The 20,212-nt window shown below is 43.2% G+C and overlaps 2 protein-coding genes and 1 non-coding gene across 4 annotated transcripts in view; 1 reads left to right on the top strand and 2 right to left on the bottom strand.

Moving 5' to 3' along the window:
* Positions 1–13,726, bottom strand: part of SACM1L (SAC1 like phosphatidylinositide phosphatase) — a 29,300-nt gene extending 15,574 nt beyond the window's left edge. Inside the window, exons 1-5 of the mRNA XM_066556284.1 lie at positions 13,598–13,726; positions 5,577–5,674; positions 3,889–3,963; positions 1,857–1,984; positions 716–865 (exon numbers count right to left, since the gene is read on the bottom strand). Of these exons, the coding sequence (XP_066412381.1) occupies positions 716–865; positions 1,857–1,984; positions 3,889–3,963; positions 5,577–5,674; positions 13,598–13,656 (510 nt within the window). The 5' untranslated portion in view covers positions 13,657–13,726. The remainder of the gene's footprint in view (positions 1–715; positions 866–1,856; positions 1,985–3,888; positions 3,964–5,576; positions 5,675–13,597) is intronic.
* A 190-nt stretch (positions 13,727–13,916) lies between these two features.
* TRNAR-ACG (transfer RNA arginine (anticodon ACG)) lies at positions 13,917–13,989 on the top strand. Its single transcript has one exon. It is a non-coding gene; the product is annotated as a tRNA-Arg (tRNA).
* A 2,083-nt stretch (positions 13,990–16,072) lies between these two features.
* The window catches only part of LIMD1 (LIM domain containing 1), a 31,546-nt gene continuing 27,406 nt past the window's right edge, over positions 16,073–20,212 (bottom strand). For both annotated transcript variants that reach the window (XM_066572081.1, XM_066572090.1), the window contains one exon: positions 16,073–20,002. In XM_066572081.1, coding sequence (XP_066428178.1) covers positions 19,865–20,002 — 138 coding nt within the window. In that variant the 3' untranslated portion in view covers positions 16,073–19,864. The remainder of the gene's footprint in view (positions 20,003–20,212) is intronic.

Raw genomic sequence — 20,212 nt, 5'->3', positions numbered from 1 at the left:
TTTTAAGGCAAACCAATCCTTTTGTCCTTGCTCTCCCTGGCAAGAGCACTGCCCGAGCAGCCTTTGATCATGCAAAACAATCCCCAAATGTAAGTAGTTTTTCCAATATTAAAAAACCAAACCAAACCAAAACCCCATCAATACATACACAAGAAAATTTCAAGTTCAAATTGCATTTGGCTGCTTTCTTTAAGACAAAAACAGCATACTAAATTCACGCTTCACACAAAGAATTGGAATACTTTAGAAAGAATACAACATCCCAAGACTGACAGCCATAAAACCTGCAGGTCTATCCCAAGTTACCCTGGAAAAGAATATGAACACAAGTACAACTTATTCCACTTTGGATTCCTCCCCCCCGCTCAAAGGAATTACTTGCTTTCTCTCAATTGCCCAAAATACTTAGCTCCTTCTTATAATTAGAAATGTTCAATATGAGAGGCAAAATTTAATTTCTTTTGGATTTTTCAAAATCAGTTTAAAGTACACTTTAGGAAGTACTTCCAACTGCTGATCTGGAAGTGTGACAGGAGATCAGAACAGATCCCTAGAACGTTGTGCTGCTCACAAGTTACGAGACTTGTGTGGACCAGTGTGCTCAGACACAACCCCTAACAGCTTGGATAAAACACCAGCATCATTTAAACATCATCTGCATCAAACTGACTGACAATTTGCAAGACACAGACACGAAGCAAACTCAAATGCTTACCCTCTCTAGAAGGCTCATTTCCTGGAACTCTGGACTTGTGTTGGCCAGCCGCTGCAGGGTGTGTGTTAGGTCGTAGGTTGTTGAGAAGTAAAACCCGTCCACGCTCAAGACATGGTTAAGCATTGATAAAAATACTTTATTGTCCTGCAACTGTTGAGATGAGGAAAGAACAAAAGAGCTGTCAAATACTGCTATCAAAATATTTTACTCTTGTAAGCTACCACTACTTTTTGAAGTGATGAGATGAATTTTGCTAGTGCTCTAGCAATACATGACATCATCCAGAGATTACCACACAAGAAGGAAAGCATGACAGTGCAATTCTGATACCAGCTCACTGGTAACTTGCAGCTAGCACACTGCAACCAAATTCTGCAACAACAGTAGAGAGCAGAGAACAGTATTCCTGTGAGGCAAATTGCTACTGATATTAAACGAACCCTAACAATTTCCAAGCAAAAGGGAAGCTGTTAGTTTCCCTGAAAACTATTCAGTCAAAAAAAACCCAAAAAACAAGATGGTAAGACAAAAGAAAAGTTATAATCTATGTTCTGGTTCAACCTCATTCCTTTCCTGAAAAAGCATCAAATTCCCTTCCAGCTCCATTGGTTAGACACCCTAACCTGCTCTTTATCAATCCACTACACATCTGTTTTAAAAAAATCTTCCACCTATCTCTCCCTCAAAAAGGTAAAAGTCAAATTTTCCCTACTGAGTAACTAAGTAATTGAACAATTCCATAAAGAAAGCAAGACAGATAAGGTGACAGCTATGCAGTTTATTGTAAGGGCTGTCAGAAGAGTAAACCTCTGAGAAAGACTTAACAGAAGCATTAGGAAGGGTATACCATTTAATAGAAGCAAAAATGCACATCCATAAACTGCAATGATATTCTAAATTGCACCATGTGAGTTTATCACCTTGAATTTTATATACTTTTTATCACCTTGATTTTATATACATCCATACCCAAATATTAAAGCCATTCTAGTAACGTGAACAAATCAGAAAAGAGGTATTGTTCAAAGAGCTTCTTAAAAAAAAGAATTCATAGCTTCCTCATGTGGGAATCCACAAAATCAGATAATTTTGAGAAAGCTGCAAAAGGCAGGCTCCACACTCCCATAATCAACATACCTACCTGAATATCAGTTAAATGCAGCATGGTCTTTTTGTAGGAGAGGATGTCAAAGTCTGTTGCTTTCCAGATTGCATGACCAAAAATCTCACCTACTTTTTTCTTTTTTGTTATTACAATAAGATACGTGCCTGTAAATCAGAAAGAACAAAGTTAAAAAAAAAAAAAACAACCCAAAAAACTGCATGTATTAAGAAAAGCAGCCTATACCTATATCAGAAAACTGAAACCAACTGGATTTTGTGTTCTTAAGTGTAGCAAAACACACAGGGCTGGAGCAAAAGAAAAATGTACTTTCTAAGCTACCCACTTCTCTATGCTCAGAGATCTTGAGCTGCTCACTAAGTTTAAGGAACTTTAAAAAAAGCAGACAACATAAAGTGTCACCTACTCTTACTTCTGATCAGTGACAGTCTGAAAATCTTCAGGTTTGCCAACTCAGAAAGAGGCCAATGCTCTTAAATGTGGTTTGAAAAGCACAGAGTAAGCCCAAAATACATGAAAGGAAGTATGCTTCAAAAGCAAAAAAGACTATTTGACTTATCATGAAAAAATATTACTCCTAACAGATTCAAAACTGTACAAAGATTTGGGGTTCTTTTATCATTTAAGCCAGGAAGTGTGCTGTTTCCCTGACTGCATGAAGCAAAAAACCCACCCATAATCACGGACAGTTCACTCAGAGCAATTAATTTACACTTGCTGGTGAACACAACACAACCATATTTCTAAGCACAGCATATTTTAGTATCACCTTGTTTTTGAAGAAAAATTTTACTCTTAATACTGCAATAGGCAAAGAATATTTATATTTGTTAAAGATGCTGCATTGCTAGACACAGGGTCAGTTTTACAGCTCACAGCAGTGAACTGCCTAATAACACTTAGCTGAACATTTAATTTAACTAATAACATCTTTACTTTGACAGCTGTATGCTAACGCTCAGTGCAAAGCTCTGGGGGACAGAATGAAAAAACCCCAAGCTTTTAAGAGACTTAACATATTCTATATTTTATTTAATATTCAGGCAGATGAAAAGTAATCGCTACCAAGCCTGTAAGTGATGACAATTCCCCTTTGGGGCAGTTCAGTTTTTAAACAGTCAGCACTCGTGGAGTCCCTAAGACACATGTATCCATTACATTGCTCTTAGTCTGCAAGACCACAATTCTTTAGAATATGAGCATAGAAAATTCAGCAGTTTTAAGATCCTGTAGAAGTCACTGCATTCAACACAATGACCCTTTGCTTCAGTTGGGAATACTGCAGTGAGTGATCTTTAATCCCTTCTACATATGGGGATTTTATTCAGTATGTATACTGCTTATTACATCATTTTTCAGAGTATTTCAGTCTCAAACTCTACCAAATTCTACAAAAAGGATTGTTGGAGCAGCAATGCTTACTCTCCCAAAAGCTTACACTTTATGAATCAGGTGTATTCATGACACTGGCTGCTTAGACCTGACCACTGAGACACTTAGAAATACTGGACAACTTATTCTTATATTATCCTGGAACTCTCTGAACTTAGAATTGTTCCAGTCTGCCCTTGCCCTTTTCAAGCTGGATTTTCTTTGTATTTGTAGGGCAGCTGCAACACAATCATTACTTGAACAGCTGCATCTACTTGTCTATCCTCCAGTCACTCTCAGCTATTTGTGTACCATGATTATTGATCAAGCTTCACAACACAACACTTGACTGTTGCATCAAACCCTGCAGCTGAGATTAAAATAGTTACAAAGAATAAGTAGATGAGCTTCTTTGCACTCATTTGAAATGCATTCCTTACAACTCAAACAACTACCAGTTAACCCTACCTTTGGAGCACCTCCTGGTTTAAGAGTTACACACACATTCATGATAAAGAAGATGTGGATGCCTCCATCCTCTAGAGGCCACATGGAAAGCCTATCATACTGATGAAAGTGCATCCTCAGATATTTGCAAATACTATTTTTGCCTTTAAAGCTTCTTCAGCAATCTATTTTGTCTAAGTATTTTTAAAGAGCAGAGTTCTGTTCTCCTTACCTGCCACCAATCGGATTGTTCCCAAAATACCAAATATAGGCCTTGTAACAGCTGAAGGGGGAACATCTTTTTTAACTGAAAAGCAGAAGAAAATAACATCAGAATTTCAGACTGCTTCTTTCATGACTGTATTGGAACACAATTAGAACAAGGTTTCTCCAGCCCTCCTTGTCAAATCAAGTTTTGCTACAGTATATTTATAAGTATATAAATATATTTAAGTATAAGAAACAAAGCAGCAGAATTTCAAAGCCTGATGGAGCTTTGGGAGGAGGATCTGGGATTCTAACCCACCATCTAACCAATTTCTCATGTTTAATCAAAGTAGTCATTCCATTAAATAAATTCAAGCTTATTTTCATGATAGCATAGCAAGAAGATTCCTCAATAATGTACTGTCCTGCCAGCTTCCAGAAGCTTTGTTTTGAAGCCATCAAGACATGAAGGATAACCAAACCACAAGTGCTTGTGCCTCCCAGGTCTGTTTGCATCTTCTGAGCCCTACTCAATTTCTGTCTCAGAAGACCTAAGCTGTCTCTGCAAAACTACCAACAGCAGCATACACGTGGCAAGGGACACAGTATTCCAAACAATACACCAAGAGAGCCAAAAAGTATCCAAATCTCAATTAAAAGTCTTACCATGTCTAAGTTTAATCTATCTACATTTCTAAAACAACAGAAGGGATTTTAGAGAAATTGAAAGAAACTCAAACCATCCCCCAGAATGAAGCATTTTCCCCGAACTCAGAAAACTGAGAAAGGTAATTCTGGAATCTTCTTTTGCTTTAAACACCTTGCAGGTTCATCTGATAAAAGAGCAGCAGTAAGAGAGATGTAGACTGACAAAAGACTTGGGATAACTATCTTGACAGTTTCAAAGGGACAGTTTTGAAGGAGAAATTGAAATAATTTACTATGATACCAAAAGTATCAGTGGAATGGGCACACTGCTCTTACATGAAATATAAAAGAAGCCTTATAAAAGAGAGACAATGACTGCTTTTATATTACTATTACTGTAGCATTTCTGTCTGTTTGGAGATCAGTAATACTGTGTTACCAAACTCCTGAAGTATCAAAAGGAAAGTCACCCAGTGCCTTCATTTTACTGTTATTTAATCAAAGTTCTTTGTTTCATACTCTTTTAAAAACGTAACTAAAATTTTCAAGACATCAACAGGCTTAAGACTCTTCCCACTGACATTTGAATCTGGATTTACAATACAGAATGAAAATTTCTAGTAAGAAGTTTTTTACTGTTGCTATTTCTGGAGACTTTATGAAAAGTCAGGTTTCAGTTTTATATAAAAGACAGCACTGGGACAATTTGCAAAAGATGAAGAATGCCAGTGTTCAATCCTTTCCCTGTTTGATCTTGAACTTCTAGAACCAACCCCAACCAGCCTGGATGAGTCAGCTTCCCCTGTTGTGACGGACAGTCTTACCAAAGAACAGGCAAGCACTATCACCCTGGGAACCCTCAGAATCAAACCCGCAGCCAAAAGGCATTTGAAACAAAGCTCTGCAGAACAGAATGCAAAGCATTGTTTTAAACGGTAACAAAGTAAAAACAATTATGTCAGTATTATCTCAGTAATGTCGTGAAGATCTTCTTGGACTCCTAGAGCAAAACAGACAAAAAGGACAGAGAAGACTGTATTGAGAAATACTGGTGAGGAGAGTCACCTGTAAGAGTGACTTCTGTGGAGACTCTGTCAATGGCAAGCACATCATCTGCTCCATCATCACAGGCTTCCACATAGAACTTCTCTGGCGTTATATGCCTGTAAGGGAAGAGAGAGGAAAAAGGAATTCATTTAGCAGAACTTACTTTGGGTTTGTTTATTCTTCATCACCTGAAGACAGAGCAATCAATTTTACACCTTATTTCAGCTGCAAAATAACAAAATTCTCACTGGATTGCTCCCCAACAGCCACTGATGCTGCCAGTGCGCAAAAAAGCAAAAAAAAAAAGCAAGTCCAGCTCATCAATTATTGCAAAATTCACAGCCTGCTCAACAATCTTAATCCTTTTTTATTACTATTACGTAAAGACATGAAAGTAAATTTGTGTATATAGTGGTCCACTCTGATTCCTGTAAGCTTGAACCATATCTGATAAGCCAAAACCCAACACAAAATCAGAAGTTTTTAAACCAAAAACTTCCTAACAGATCAGACCACATCCCTAATGCAAGTCTAATAAACAGAAATGCAATGTACGAAATTGTAAACACACCTGTTTCACATTAGTGTTGTAAGTATTGCAAGAATCCACTGGAAACAACACAGAAGAAATGGAAAAGTTCAAGTGGCACACTAATTTATTGAAGCAGGAGTCTGAACACTACCATTTCCCAGATGAGTTAGCCAGGTCTACATAACACACATGGCATTAACATGTACCCCTGCACCAGACAGACAAGTCACACATCGACTTCCTGTTCACACCTCATTGCCATCTTTCCCTTCCTTCCCCCCAAAACCAGCACAAAACCTAATGCTAGTCATAAACACTTTTTAGAAGTGCTCCTTAAAAACACTCCCATTGTGGTACTTGCAAGAAGCCAGACATGTTATACTGTGCATTGATAGGAGGGTTATGCAGAAGTGGCTTGTAGCCATACACAGGAAATGCTCAGGAAACAAACAAAACACCCCAAACACTCTTAAACTATTGTTCTTGACTCTTAAACTAAGAAAAATCACTGTAAGTCTTGACAAGACATGGGGTCAGAGTTTTAAAATCCTTGTTCTGGTAACCGGGTAGGTATTTTTAGGCTCCTTCTCCCTAAATAGATCTTGCATTTCTACGCATCTTTTATTTTTTTAATCCTTCAGAAAGCTGAATTAGAATCCTAATTTAGATCAGAGGAGTCTGATGGCCAGGTTTTGGTAGCAGGGTGAGGGGGGCCACTACAGAACTGGCTCCTGTGAGAAGCTGCTGGAAGCCTCCTGTGTCTGACAGAGCCAATCTCAGCCAGCTCCAAGACAGACCCACTGCTGGCCAACACCAACCCATCAGTGATGGTGGCAGCACTTCTGGGATAACATATTTAAGAAGGGGAAAATGCTCACCACAACCAAGCAGCAGGAGAGAAGAGAAAGAACATGTGACAGGAACAACCCTGCAGACACCAAGGTCAGTGCAGAACAAGGGGCAGAAGGTGCCCCAGGAGCTGGAGCAGATATTCCCCTGCAGCCCCTGGTGAAGGCCAGTGAGGCAAAGCTGTCCCTCTGCAGCCCAGGGAGGTCCATGGCAGAGCAGAGATCCATCTGCAGCCCTTGGAGCACCACAACAGAGCAGGGTGATGCTGGTTAGAACAGGGTGCTAATAACACCCATGTTGAAGGTTTGAGGAAAGCAAATACTGAACTGAAAAAATCCACCAAACAACATAATACAACCAACTGTAAAGCAATGCATTCATTCATTAGATAATTTAATTTCATTATAGTCTATGGGTCCTAAAATGGGAAACATATCTACAGTATTTCCTTTGTAAATCAGCATCCTTAAATCTTTCATGTACACATATTAAATGCTTAATCTTTGAAAATAAAACCATCAGAGTAAGAAATATAAACATGCAGTTCACTGAACACTGAAGCCTTAAAACACCTATCTTACCTCCATTGCTTCTGTTTTTGATGAAGTGCACATGCACCCCCAGCTCTTTAGGGGAGTTTCACAGCAATAATGGGAGCTATCTTCATGGCAAAAAGCAAAGAAGCTTACACAGATAGAACAGGGGCAAGACAAGCTTAAAGCCATCTACAAACCCTCACTTTGTTAAAGAATCTAAAAAGAAAAGAGGATGTACCATTTAAGATGCAGTCAGAAACCTACTGCTAACTGGCAGGAGGCAGCAGGACACATTATTTCCACAAGAGAAGCTTGTGGAAGAAGAAGAGAAGCAGCTTTAGTTGAATGCTCATCTTTCTCTGGGATGTCAGTTCACACACAAGATTCCAGCTAAAACAACAATTGGGAAGAGACTCTATGAAGTTTAATATTGGATCTGTTGTGTCATTAACACAGATGCTTATGGACTCTTACTCATCTGAGCATTTCAAGCAAAATAAGTTGAAAAAACACCTTAACTTATCAAGTCATAAACAAAGTGTTGAGAACTGCAGTTTCAGTTTTTGAATACCCTGTATGAAGAGCACATCACAGACAAGACATCTACACTGACTGTACAGAGCACAAAAAGCATTTCCATCCATGATAATATTTTTAAAAGCTGCTCCTTACATTATAAAGTGCAACATAGCAATGACACTACTACAGTCTCAGAACAGAGATTCACATGCATATTGGTTAAAGCCTGTTTTTAACCAACTGAGAAGCTTACAAATCTCAAATAATTGTCATATTACAAATGTTTTCTTTATCACATGCAAGAATAACAATTTCTCCCTGAAGAACAAGAAGTCTTATCTCAATATCCCCAAACTGAAAAGAAAACAGAGAATTAGGGCTGCCACTGCAAATCATGCTGGTCTCTCCATGTGTGTCATATGTCCTGCTTTGCTAGATCACATCCCAGTATTTCTCTCTCTCAAATAAATCCTAGACCAAGTTATTTCCTGCCACTACCATTGCTTTTAACAACTTTATCATCTTCATTTCCTTTTACACAATGTCTATAGTTTAAGCAAAACTAGAAATGTATGTTTCACATTTATTCAAAGTCCTCTTCCCATGGTTCTCTCCAGGACCAAATTTGGTGACAAAAATGTCATGAAGAATGTAAGGCAAGTCACCCCTGCTTTCAGCTCAATAGACCAAAAAGGCTTCAGCATCTTGCAGCAGTCTGAAACAGAAATGTTGACTCTTGAGTGAGAGGGGAATCAGGGGTAAGAGGAAATGAAATTACCAATCTACAAAGTTGACAGAACCTGAACAAATACTACACTCTTGAGGTCACCTTTAAAAACTGCCTTAAATAAAGCTGTACAACACAATCTGGAAAGCCTAAGGCCCTGCAAAATACTGAATTTGTGCTTCAGAAGAAGTGGGATAATTAGTGCTCTACAAAATCTTCAACAGAAAGATGATTCACTTAATCCTTGCCTCATTTGTGCAAGAAGTTCAAATTCAACATTTCCTAAAATATAGTTGAGGAAGAGGCCAAGACTCCAAGCAGTTCCAGCCCGAGTGGTGATTTCCAACTTCACCTATTACCAGAACTAGCTAGTAGTCTCATTCACACTTAAATGAATTTTTCTGTTGTAAAATTGTTAGAGTCAAGATGATTTCCTCTCACTTGTCTTTCAGAAAGGAAACTGATGAACATTGCATGCAAGAATAGGTTCATCTCCAAACTCTGCTCACCAGCAAGCCTGTACGTCTATCACAAGTTTAGACAGCACACATGCTAATTTTGATCATCTGACAGGGAGATAGTAAATGGTGAAGAAAAAAACTGCATATTAATTCTATTTTTTTAATGAAATAAGGACAGATGAAAGTCCAAGTGACAGTATTGTATAAAAAATAACAATTGGGAAAGCAGTATTTCATAGAAGCCCACAGTGTCTGTAGTTATGAACTGGTTTTCATACACCCAGCCACATTTTGGTTTTGTATAAACTTCATATGTGACAGTGGAGCCTGCCTTCTCCTCAGCTACACTGTCACTGCTGTCTAGAACCATACAACACATCAAGAGCTCTCACCACTTTGCTTCATCACCATCTTGCTTCCCTTAAATTTTGTGATGATTTGACATGCTGTTAAGTTCTGAGTCCTTCTATTTCCTTTTTTTTACTTAAAGGAAAACTGACCACCATTATAATGAACTATTTCTCAGTACTGCTAAAGAAGAAAGGATGCGATAAGCGCAAATATTTTACATTTTTACTATAACTCACATTACTCAAGAGAGGAAGTATTGAAGAACTGCAATAACCAAATTCCCATTTCAAATATTACTGAAGGTGACTTGAATTTCATTTTGATAGTCTGCTGCAACTGAAACTATGTAGATTGATGCAAGAGATAATGCAACTCAGTAGATTCATTCCTACAATTCAAAGTTGCAGGGAAAAAGTATTGATTCCTAACATAACAGAAACACTAAAAAAACAAAACAAAAAAAGAACAAACCACTGCCTGCTTACATCAAATGTAAAGTCAGACTCATTTACAGTTGTGAGATAGTATTTCTTTTGTTTATGTATTTGTTGTGAAGTTTCACTTCCTTAGTTACACTATAAAGCAGCACTGTGTATCATACAGATGATGCACAGTTGCATCCCACATTTTAATTAGGCTGATCTTACACACAGGAATATTCCTGTGCTCAGATACAGCATGAAAGAGGACCCAGCATGCTCTAATGGCCACTAAAGATAGTACTTCACTCAATATCACTTAAGCCTTGTAGGCCTCAACAGCCAAATCCTTACTTCAGTAATTGATTATTTCACCATAAATACTTAACATTGCCCTAATGCAGGAAACTCTTTGATGTCAGCCTCTGAATACCGTAATAAAGCAACCCAGAAGCACACCCTGTACTGCACAGAGATGCATTTAGGATCTTGAGCACAGCAAACTGCTCTGCAGTGAGATACAAGATGTTAGTTTATGCAGAGTCCCAACAGTATGTTAAGTAACAGAGTGAACACACAGGTGGTTTCAGCGCTCCAGAGATTCCAGATTTTCTAGGTGAGCAGGTGTGCTAATTATATGTCTCCCATAAATATTACTCCTTGAGCAGAAACAGCTCAAGGAATTGGAACATCTCCCATACAGCAGTAGTTGTTGCAGGGAGAAAAACCCCAGGGTTTAGAAACCTAATGGAAATACCATTTAAAAACAACAAAGAAAAGACATGTATTAAAGGCTACATAGTGTCTGTTTCTACTGAAGTTTCACTCTAGATGAAAATAATTTACTGTGTAAGTTAATGTCCTGCTCAACCAACATCCCTGAGCTTTACCATGACAGCTACTTAGATGGAGAAGGAAGAAAGAATAGCTAAAAATCCCTTCCTATAAGTGTTCTTCAAACCCAAATGCCCTTTCAGACCTCCTCCAAACACACACACGAGTGGAGGGCAGTGTCTTCAAGTGCAGTGGCTACCAAAGACCAACAAGTACTTTCACAAAGCATGTGAGGCAACATAACTATGGGCAGGAGGAGTTAAATCTGACACACAGCTAGGGTCATGGACCCACAGGATACTGAGAAGGCTATCAGCAAGGTAAGCCTTCTTCCAAGCACAAAGAGGAAAAAAGTTATTTTAACTGAGCCAAAACAACAGTCAGAATTTTCTCTATTCTGCAGACAACCTTTAACAATCAGTTTTATATATTAACCGGACTGGCAACTCCATTGCCAGTTGTGGATGCAATACCTGCAATAGCTGTTTGAATTTTACAATTTATTCCTGAGGCTACCAGAAGAAGTTCATTAAATATAGCAATGTCAGAGGTGACAACTGTGGATAGCAGTTTTCAGGTTCATAGTTTTCCCAATAACTGTTGCTGTAACTCAGAAAGTTCCACAAGCAGCACAAATGCCAAACATCAGCACTTTCACTGTTACCACCTGAACTTGACTGATGAGACTGGTCAAAGCACAAAAGGTGTGAACCACTGCTTTTGATAAGGTGGAGAATACAAGAGGTTTGTTTTGAGAGCTAGAACCTGTGACTGGATGTACAGAACAGGACCCTGAAGAGCATGGCAATCAGGGAAGCTCCATACAGGGCCAGCAGACTACCCAGAAAAGGTACAGCTGCAGAATCTGACCTTATCATCCTGAGAGTGAGTAATCAGTCAAAAATCCAAACCCAAACAGTGCCACCACTAAATCCCCAAACTGAAGTCTAGCCTGGATTTTTCATGAGAACATTCTCCTTTGACCTTGACAAGCTGGTAGGTTTGACTCATCACACAAGTTATGGCCCTTATCTTCAAATGGTTGGTAGCAAGGCTGCAGCCATTATCACAACTTGGTGTAATGACAAGAAAATAAGCTCATTTTTCAGAGCACAAAACAGTTCTGTTTTCATATTGATGAAAAAACTCATGTTAAACTACATCTGAGACAGCCTTGTTCTAAAAAGATCAAAGCTTACTTTTAGCCAAGATTAAACTTTGAATGAGAGAATTCTTTACTAGCCTGTATCCAGAAAAGTGCTTTTTACTTGAAAGAATCCTCAGTAAGAGCAACTGGGCACTACAAGTCACACAACTGCTACTCACACAACTCACCTTTACTCCTCTGCAGCCAAAAAGATCACAAGATCAGTGTAAAGAAAGACAAATACTGCTAAGGTGACAAGAGAAGGAAAAAAAAAGAAGAAAGCTTTCTGCCAAGTAAAGTCTTTCTGCTATCACTGATGATGTTACTCTTCAGCAATACTCAATTATCTCCAGGGTCGGTGTACCCTCACATACCTACCTAACCAAAATAAGAAGCCTGGTGACTTTGAAACACATAACAGCATTATGGCAAACTGTTTATACAGACCTCCAAAAGATCTGTTTGCTCTGAATTCAAAAGATGACTGTCAAATGAAACTTAACAGAGCATAAAGTACAGTTAAATCAGGCTTAAGAGTCACTTTCAGATATTGCTGCCTGAAAAGGGCATTGGTAACTCAATCATGGAGTTTCCAGCTACTGTTTAGAGGTCAAAAGCCTGGGAATGCCTTTAGGACACACAAAGACACTTCACTTTTGGCTTCAGACAGTCATGAAGAGTCTCATGCTCAGAGCAATATCCTCGGGAGTTTGAACCAGTGTGAAGGTTTATAATGGAGATGCCTCTTGCAGCGTTAATTTTGCACTGCTTTCGGTTATGCAACTTCTGCTGCTGTATTAAAGGCTGCAAACAAACATCTGGCATACACACACGTTCAAAGGGTTACAGTCTCCCCTAAAAAAATTTATTTTAATAATAAAATTACACTGGGTAGTTAGAAGAATTTATCTGGAGAAGTCACAGCCGGCACTGCACAGGAGAGTCCCGAAAGTTCAAAGCCCTCAAAGTTTAGTCATCGACTGGCATCCAAACTATCGCACACCACAAAAAAAGCAGATTTGTGTGACGAGAGAGCGATGGACAAGCACGCCTAGGGAACCTTCTGCTGGCAAGCGGCGCGGCACACCCACAGCCTGACAGCAGTGCCCGAGCCCCTCAGCAGCAGCAAGGCAGAATCCCAGAGCTGTCAGGGCCGGAGGCATCTCCGGAGATCACCTGGCCCGACGCCCCTGCCAAGGCACGGTCACCCGGAGCAGGTGACACAGGAACGCGGCCAGGTGGGTTTGGGATGGCTCCAGAGAGGGAGTCGCCACAAGCAGCGAACAGCGCAGGCTGCTCACGGCAAGGGAAGCCCCGCAGGCATTGACCTCCGGGACACGCGGGAGGGCAGCGAGACAGACAGACACGGGAGCCGCCCGCAGCGCCGTGGGATGGACGGCGACAGGGGAGCCGCGTCCGCGGCCAAAGTCCTCCCTCGCCGTCCTCCGCCCGCACGCAGCCACCACTTCAGGCCAAGCCCTTCGCGGTCACCCGGGGAAGCGAGGGGGCCGAGATGGGCAGCAAGGGCAGAGGACAGGCCGGGGGAGGGCAGGGGACAGCAGGGGACGGGTGACCGTCGCTCCACCAGCGGCTCCTCCCATCCCTTTCCCTCCTCTTCGGCAGGTGCCAGAGCCGCGCCACCCCCGTCCCAGCGGGTCACTCACAGCTTCAGGCTGGCGTAGGCCGCCGCTGCCGTGGTTCCCACCGGTGCCGCCGTCGCCATCCGTCCCCTCGGGCTGTCCCCGGCCGCGGGCTCCGCTCCGACCCGGCCGCTCCCTCCCTGCCCGACTGACGCGTCCCTGGGCCGGAGCGACGGGGCCCCGCTCGGGACAAACCTTCACGGGCGCGCTGGCGAGCCCAGGGCGGGGCGCCGCCTATGGCAGGGAAGGGCGGAGCCGGGCGGGCTCGCCGACGCCACCATTGGCCGAGGCGGCGCGAGAGAATTATGTTGAAGTATGCGGGGGCAGCAGCAGCTTTCGAGCAGGGCCAGTGGCGCAATGGATAACGCGTCTGACTACGGATCAGAAGATTCTAGGTTCGACTCCTGGCTGGCTCGGCTGCTCCTTTTTCACTCCTTTTCGTAGTAATTTTTTTTTTCTGCTTTCAGCTGAGGACGCTGCCTACAGGTTCCCCCACTTCTTATATGCCCACCGCTGCCACATCTTTGCCCTCAATGTGGGAGTCTCCAAACCTCCCAGGGTTGGGTGGTGTTACAGGGCTTCCTGCCCTTGGCAGCCCCCCAGCTCAGGGACAGCTGCTGTCCACCTGGCCACCCTTCCTGATCCTGCAGGCTATGGGGTTTGGCAAGGACCAAACCTGGGGCACCTCCTGGCCCACTGGATCTAGCTCTCTGGGTGTCATGCCCCAGGTTTGGGCAGCTTCTTGCCCCAAGGACGGGGAACTATAATTAGCTATTCCTATGTATTTGCTTCATTTTAGCTGACACCTCCAAGCTGCTGTGGTGCTGCTTGGCCAACATCCAGTCTTTGGGTCTGAGGCATCTGGTAGCTGATAGCAGGGGCACCATGGGAACATGGGAACACTACCCAAAACCCTCAAGGAACCCATGCCCACCAATGCTGCAAAGGAGACTCCCATGCTGGGGTCAGAGCCTGCTCCCACATGCAGCACATCCCTCCCCACACCCTCAGCCTGGGACCTGGGCCTCCCCAGAAGGATGCCAAAGCAGGACAGCCTCCAAGGGAGCTGCAGTAAATACCAGCAGCCTGCAAAGGACTGGAAATTCCCAGTGAACCCCACTGAGGTGGTTCTCTCCACCCTCAGCCACTGAGGTGGGAGGACAGGAGTAAGGAAGAGGTTGGGAAACCATCATTCCACAGCATAACTGCCCCCACTATGGACTCTGGGCAATGACAGTCATTGTAAGTTTAGGAAAGACATGACTCTGAGTGTTGCTCAAGATACTGTCTTTAATCACTGAAATCACAACAGGCCAGTGGCTACCAGTCTCCATTCTTTATAAATACTTAATAGCACAGAAGAAAAGAGGGCTGTGTCCACAGGAGGCTAAGGTTAGTTACACCAGCACAAATCTTAAAATACTCTCTCCTGGAGCCGAGCTTTGAAGGAAACATAAAATAACTAGTACCATTCAGTATCGTTATGCAGGCTCTGGATTTGCTTTCTGGATGCAGAAAGGCAGAGCCTGGGGGTGTGCCTGGGTCCCTGCCTGGCCCTGCTCCGCAGACCTGCTGCGTGGGGAGGAGGGCTGGGCTGGCAACTGCAGCCCTGTCATCCCTCCACCAGGGCCACAGGGCATCCCTGCCTCAACTCTCTGCCATGGATTTGCACGTGGGGACAGTTTCTTCCCATCTCCTGCCGTGTCTGAGTGGGTTGCAGATGCATTGCCATACCAACTTCTGGCTGCCCTGGAAGAAAGCAGGGTAAGGATTTTTATTGCTCAGGAAAGCTTTGCTTCTCTTAGGATAAGGGTGGGAGAGCAGTTCCAAGCTCTCTCTGGGCTCGTGACAGGAAGATGTCTGCCCAGTCAGCTCCAGTGAGGACAGCCAGAGCCACTGCAGCCAGTGAGCAGCAGGACTCAGAAATGGAAAAGAAAAATGAACAAATGCTGTGCCATGATGAGAGATGCAAAGCCCTTCCCAGCTTCTCCCAGTGGCACTCACAGGATGGGGGAAAGGGAAGTGTATCTGGTCATGGCCCTTCCCTGCCTGCAGGTACTGACTCCAGGGGTACTCCCCAGTGATGAGGCCTGGGTCAACTTGGCGTTACATTCATGAACAGAAAGTTGCTTAAAAGGCACCTACAAGCACTTGGCGTGGGCACAGAGGTGTGAAAGGCAGGTGTGCCACACAACATGTGCATGGACACAGCTGCACACACCACCCCAAAAGTGAGCACATAGCAAGTGGTCAAAGCCCACATGGGATTCTTTTTTTCCAAAAAAAAGATAATCCTTTCTTTGGAATGGCCAGCCAGACCCATGCCAGTTCTTGGAAGCTCAGTTTCCCCCTTTCAAGGCTGCCACATCACACCTGATTGCTGATGAAACTCCATAAACTCCATCATTTACAGACTAAGCAGCTATTCACTTCGTAGTAAAAAGATCTACCAAAAAAAAAAAAAAGAGCATTTAAATCTTGAAAGACTGGGAAAATGTTTTAAAAGCCCCCAAATGAAATTCAGAAACTGAAGAGCCACAGATCTTTTCAAATGCTCCTTACCAGAGTGTTAGAAACTGCTGTTCCCTGTGTTTTAACATCAGGGCAGTTTCCCAAATCACTTTGATCACAGGTGCTTCTTACACTTTAAATTACACAAAAATGTCTGCTGCTTCTGTAGCTGGGGTTTTCCCCCGGCTCTTATGCAAAAATCCTTATTTAAATGAGTTTCTGTGTTTTAAGCAATAGAAATTTAACATCATGATCTGAATGAAAAAATCTTTTAAGCTCTGGTTCCTGAAAGCAGGCTTCAGGGAATTCACTTGAATAACTATTTGCATGAGAGTTACTCATTAACAGCACAATGGGACTTCCAAGGGTCCCTTACTTTAAAGCCAGTCAGAAGAACTTGCTGGGGGAGGAACCAAGACTAACTTCTCATAGCACGTTTTCATAGCTTCTTAATAAATTAAAAGGCAACAAGATTCATGTGAACAGCAAAACCCAACGTGTATCAGCCAGGAGATAGGTGGAATTTAACATGTTCTTTGAAATTCTTCTGAAGAGGACACAAAGTGTCACACGTCCAGCTCCAGAGCTATTTCTCCCTTTGGGGGAGCTGCCTGAAGGCAGGCAGGGAGGGCTTGCAGCTCCACAGATGCCTGGTGGAGGGTCGGGAGGAGGAGAAGGTTCCCCTCTGTGCAGGATGCCCCTGCCTCCCCCTGTGCCAGACCCACTGTCAGGCAGCTGCAGAGCTGGGGAAAATCAACAGGGACTCACACACTCACAGCCTGGGAGAAATAATACTGAGCTTAAAGGAATTCAAACTCCCAGAGATAGAAGCAGTGCAAGTTAGCACACACAGGGGTGCAGGGCAGTGCAGTAGATGCTTTAGCTTCAAAACCACAAGCTCACAGGCTCCTTTTTTCAAGAGCTTCACACTGTCACTTCCAGCTCTTTGTAAATACCGGAGAGTGTTAGCATTTAATAATTTATAGGGGACCTTAAAGCTGGAAGTAGGGCAGCCTTCATTTCCCCAGTGCTGAGGGATACAGGATGGCTGACAGGAGTAAGAAGACACCGTGTGGGAGCAGAGGCCAAACTCTCTGGTGATGCAAAGAGGACTCCTGCAAGACATCTTGCCACAAACTGCTGCCCTTGAGGCTTTCCAAGAAGGAAAATTATCCTTCTCCCCACTCCTTTCTCTCCTGCTTATGTTAAGGTTTTGGGGAAGGCTCCAAGGCTGAGACAGAAGTTTAGACTGCAGTTTAAAAATGAAATACCAGTCCCACTAGTGTTTTCAGATCTTTACAAAATGAAGGCAAAAAAATGTGCACAAGGGCTTGATCTAAAAAATCAAGAGGTAGCAAAAGCATGAACTACATAGCAGCTGGTCTTTCAGAGGGAGCAACAGATGACCAAGGCTGGTGTTTCCAGCTCACTTCAAAAAAACCCTTTGGTATCTCGTTGCCTTCACTGCCAAAAGCAGCCCAGGGCACAGAACCACCTGCCCAGGACTATTTGAATTATTTACTAGGGATTGTGAGCTGGTGTTGTTTTCCACCTCAGTCCCTTCAGACAGTCCTGAGATCACAGTCACACCTGGAACACCCCCTCCCTGCTCCAGCCTAGCTGTGCTGCAGGACACAAGCTGATGGGATGCACTGCAGGGAGAGAACTATGGGATCTGCCCTGGCTGTTGCTGCCCTCGATCCATCCTGCTTGGATGCAGCACTGCTTACAGCTCCCATCCCTTTCCTAACCAGCATTTGGAGGCTAAATTTAAGGCTCTAGGAGGGCTCACATATTTGGGGTCAATTTTACCTCCTCTAAAATCATAGGTAAAACTCTCAGAAGATATATTTCACAGTGCTAAAGTGCCCTCCCTTGAGTTTTCAGTTACTCACTGAAGGGATTCATGTCCCAAGCTACACCAAAGCTCTGGATGGCTCCCAGGCAGGACCAGCCTCCAGCCCCAAGCTGCCATTCCCATCCTGAAGAGCAGTGGAAACAGGCAGAGAGAGACACTTGCAGCTGGATGGGGCAGAGGGCTGGGTGGTCAGATGGCACCATGAAACTCCGGGCCAGACCCACCAAGCTCTGAGGCTGGGGCAGCTTCACATTTCAGCCATGGGAAGATGATTCACTAGCACAGGCAGAGACAGACAACTTGCTGTTACCTGACACCTGTGCTGCTCCAGATGGGTACATGTTGCTGTCTGACTACATCAAGTGAAGTTCAAGCTACATCCCTGCTATTGGAAAAGAGGTTTGGTTGAACTGTAATGGCTTTTCAGCATGGGAACATTTTGGGAGTCTCACTGCCACGGCTCAGCTAATTTATTGTTGTTTCCACACTGAAAAGTTCTTTAAGAATGGTATCCCATCCTTTGCCAGTCAGAACCAAATTTACATCTTCAGCACAGACACATGAGGATTTAACCCCAACTGCATCTGAGGCTTTAAATTAAGAACTTTTTGTTAAACAAAAGTACCAGTACATGAGGGGCTGCACAGCTTTGGTAGGGACAGAACATGCACTGCAGGCACACCTATCAGAAAAAAAAAGGGAGCGGGGGAGTGGGAGGGTCAAGAAAAGAAACAATTTGCCTTCCTGCTTTCTCAGCAGAACGGAAAGTAAGGGCCAAGCTCTCTAACCCCTTGCTCAGATAAGCTGTTATTATTCATAGGAGCAAATCTGTTTTTGCCAACATACTCATCTGAGTTCAGGTTGTGGAGCTGGGCTCTAAATCCCTGCGTGACAAAGCCTTCATAACAATCCCAAGTTCATTCCCCAAACTCTGAATAAGCACCACTATGAAATGGCTTTGTGCTGGGTAAACACCATGAAAAGGAATAGCCAGGCTGAGGGCTGAGCTGTGAGGACAAACTGGAAAACTCAGGCAACTGTCTATATATGGAGAGCTTTTTTCCAAAGTGAGCTCTGCAAGCAAGAATGAGGGAGGATTTCCCCCATGTCCACACTTTCAGCATCCCAACCTTTCCTTTCCAAATATGATCCACTATTCAGACTCTGACACAGCAGACTGGCCCCTGTGTGTCATGCTGACACACAAGCCTGGGCCCCAAGTCATTGCAGTAGCTTAGCCTAGCTTGTTCCAGTTTTTTGTTCTGTTTAAAATGGGATGTTGGCCTTCAGTTGCCAGACAGCATTTCCTGGTTTGTGCTTGGAGAGTTAGTACTCTTACAGCCAGACTTGATACTGGAGTTCAGGGAATTAACTGAAAGGTCTGAGTGTGCCATTTTGCATAGACTCCTTTCTTTTGTTTTCCTAAAGAATTAATAAAAACAGAGAGTGTCTAAAAAGCTGGTACTAATAGGTTGGTGTCCTTCAGAGAACCTGGTGAAATGTGCTTTCAGGAAACAGTAGACTGATGGGATGTCCCCAGCAGACAGGCAGGCAAGCCAGCCTCTGGCTTTTTAATTGTGCATGGCATGATCTGAGTTCATAGGCACGAGAGCAAATTGTGCTTTCACTGAAGAATCTTCCAAAATGAGCCCAGAGGAATCTCCAGGCAGCAGAAAAAGACATGTAAAAATAAACTGATCAGTTTAGGTGACATGCCACATTCTTGGTCAAGTAGATGTGGTTTGATGCAGCTGAAACTCACAAGCGTACAAACTTGGTGAATCCAGCAAAAATCTCTCATATCCTTTGACAGGAACATTGCTGACTGGCAAAAAACATGCACAGGAAATCAGCTGAAGGTGGGGAGAGGGGGATCATGTAACAACTCTTCTGTCCCAGCTTTCCAATGCTGGTCACAGTGACTAGTAGTGGTGCTGGTAGGCAGCTGCTGGGGTTGTGCCATTCTCTATGTGCTTCAGGTGACAGGAGTGACAAAGCAAATGTTCATCCAGTGGGTAGCAGCGATGCCCGTCTTCGTCGTTCAGCTCCATCCCACAGTCCTGCAAAGAGAGGCCGTGCAAATTATTAGAGCTTGTGCTCATCTCCCAGTGTCAGCTGGAGTCTGGCTTCTAGGAAAGTCATTTTGTGACAAGGACAGAAAATACCCAGCCAACAGCTTCTTCCCAATAGGTCCAGCATGTACCACAAGAAGAAAAGCATCTGATGCAGGCATTTTGATGGGCAGCCTTGTACAAATTTGCTTAAAGCAG

Source organism: Molothrus aeneus, chromosome 1 (assembly GCF_037042795.1).
Source record: "Molothrus aeneus isolate 106 chromosome 1, BPBGC_Maene_1.0, whole genome shotgun sequence".
Classification (NCBI taxonomy): domain Eukaryota; kingdom Metazoa; phylum Chordata; class Aves; order Passeriformes; family Icteridae; genus Molothrus; species Molothrus aeneus.
This window is presented reverse-complemented; position numbering and strand designations above follow the sequence as displayed.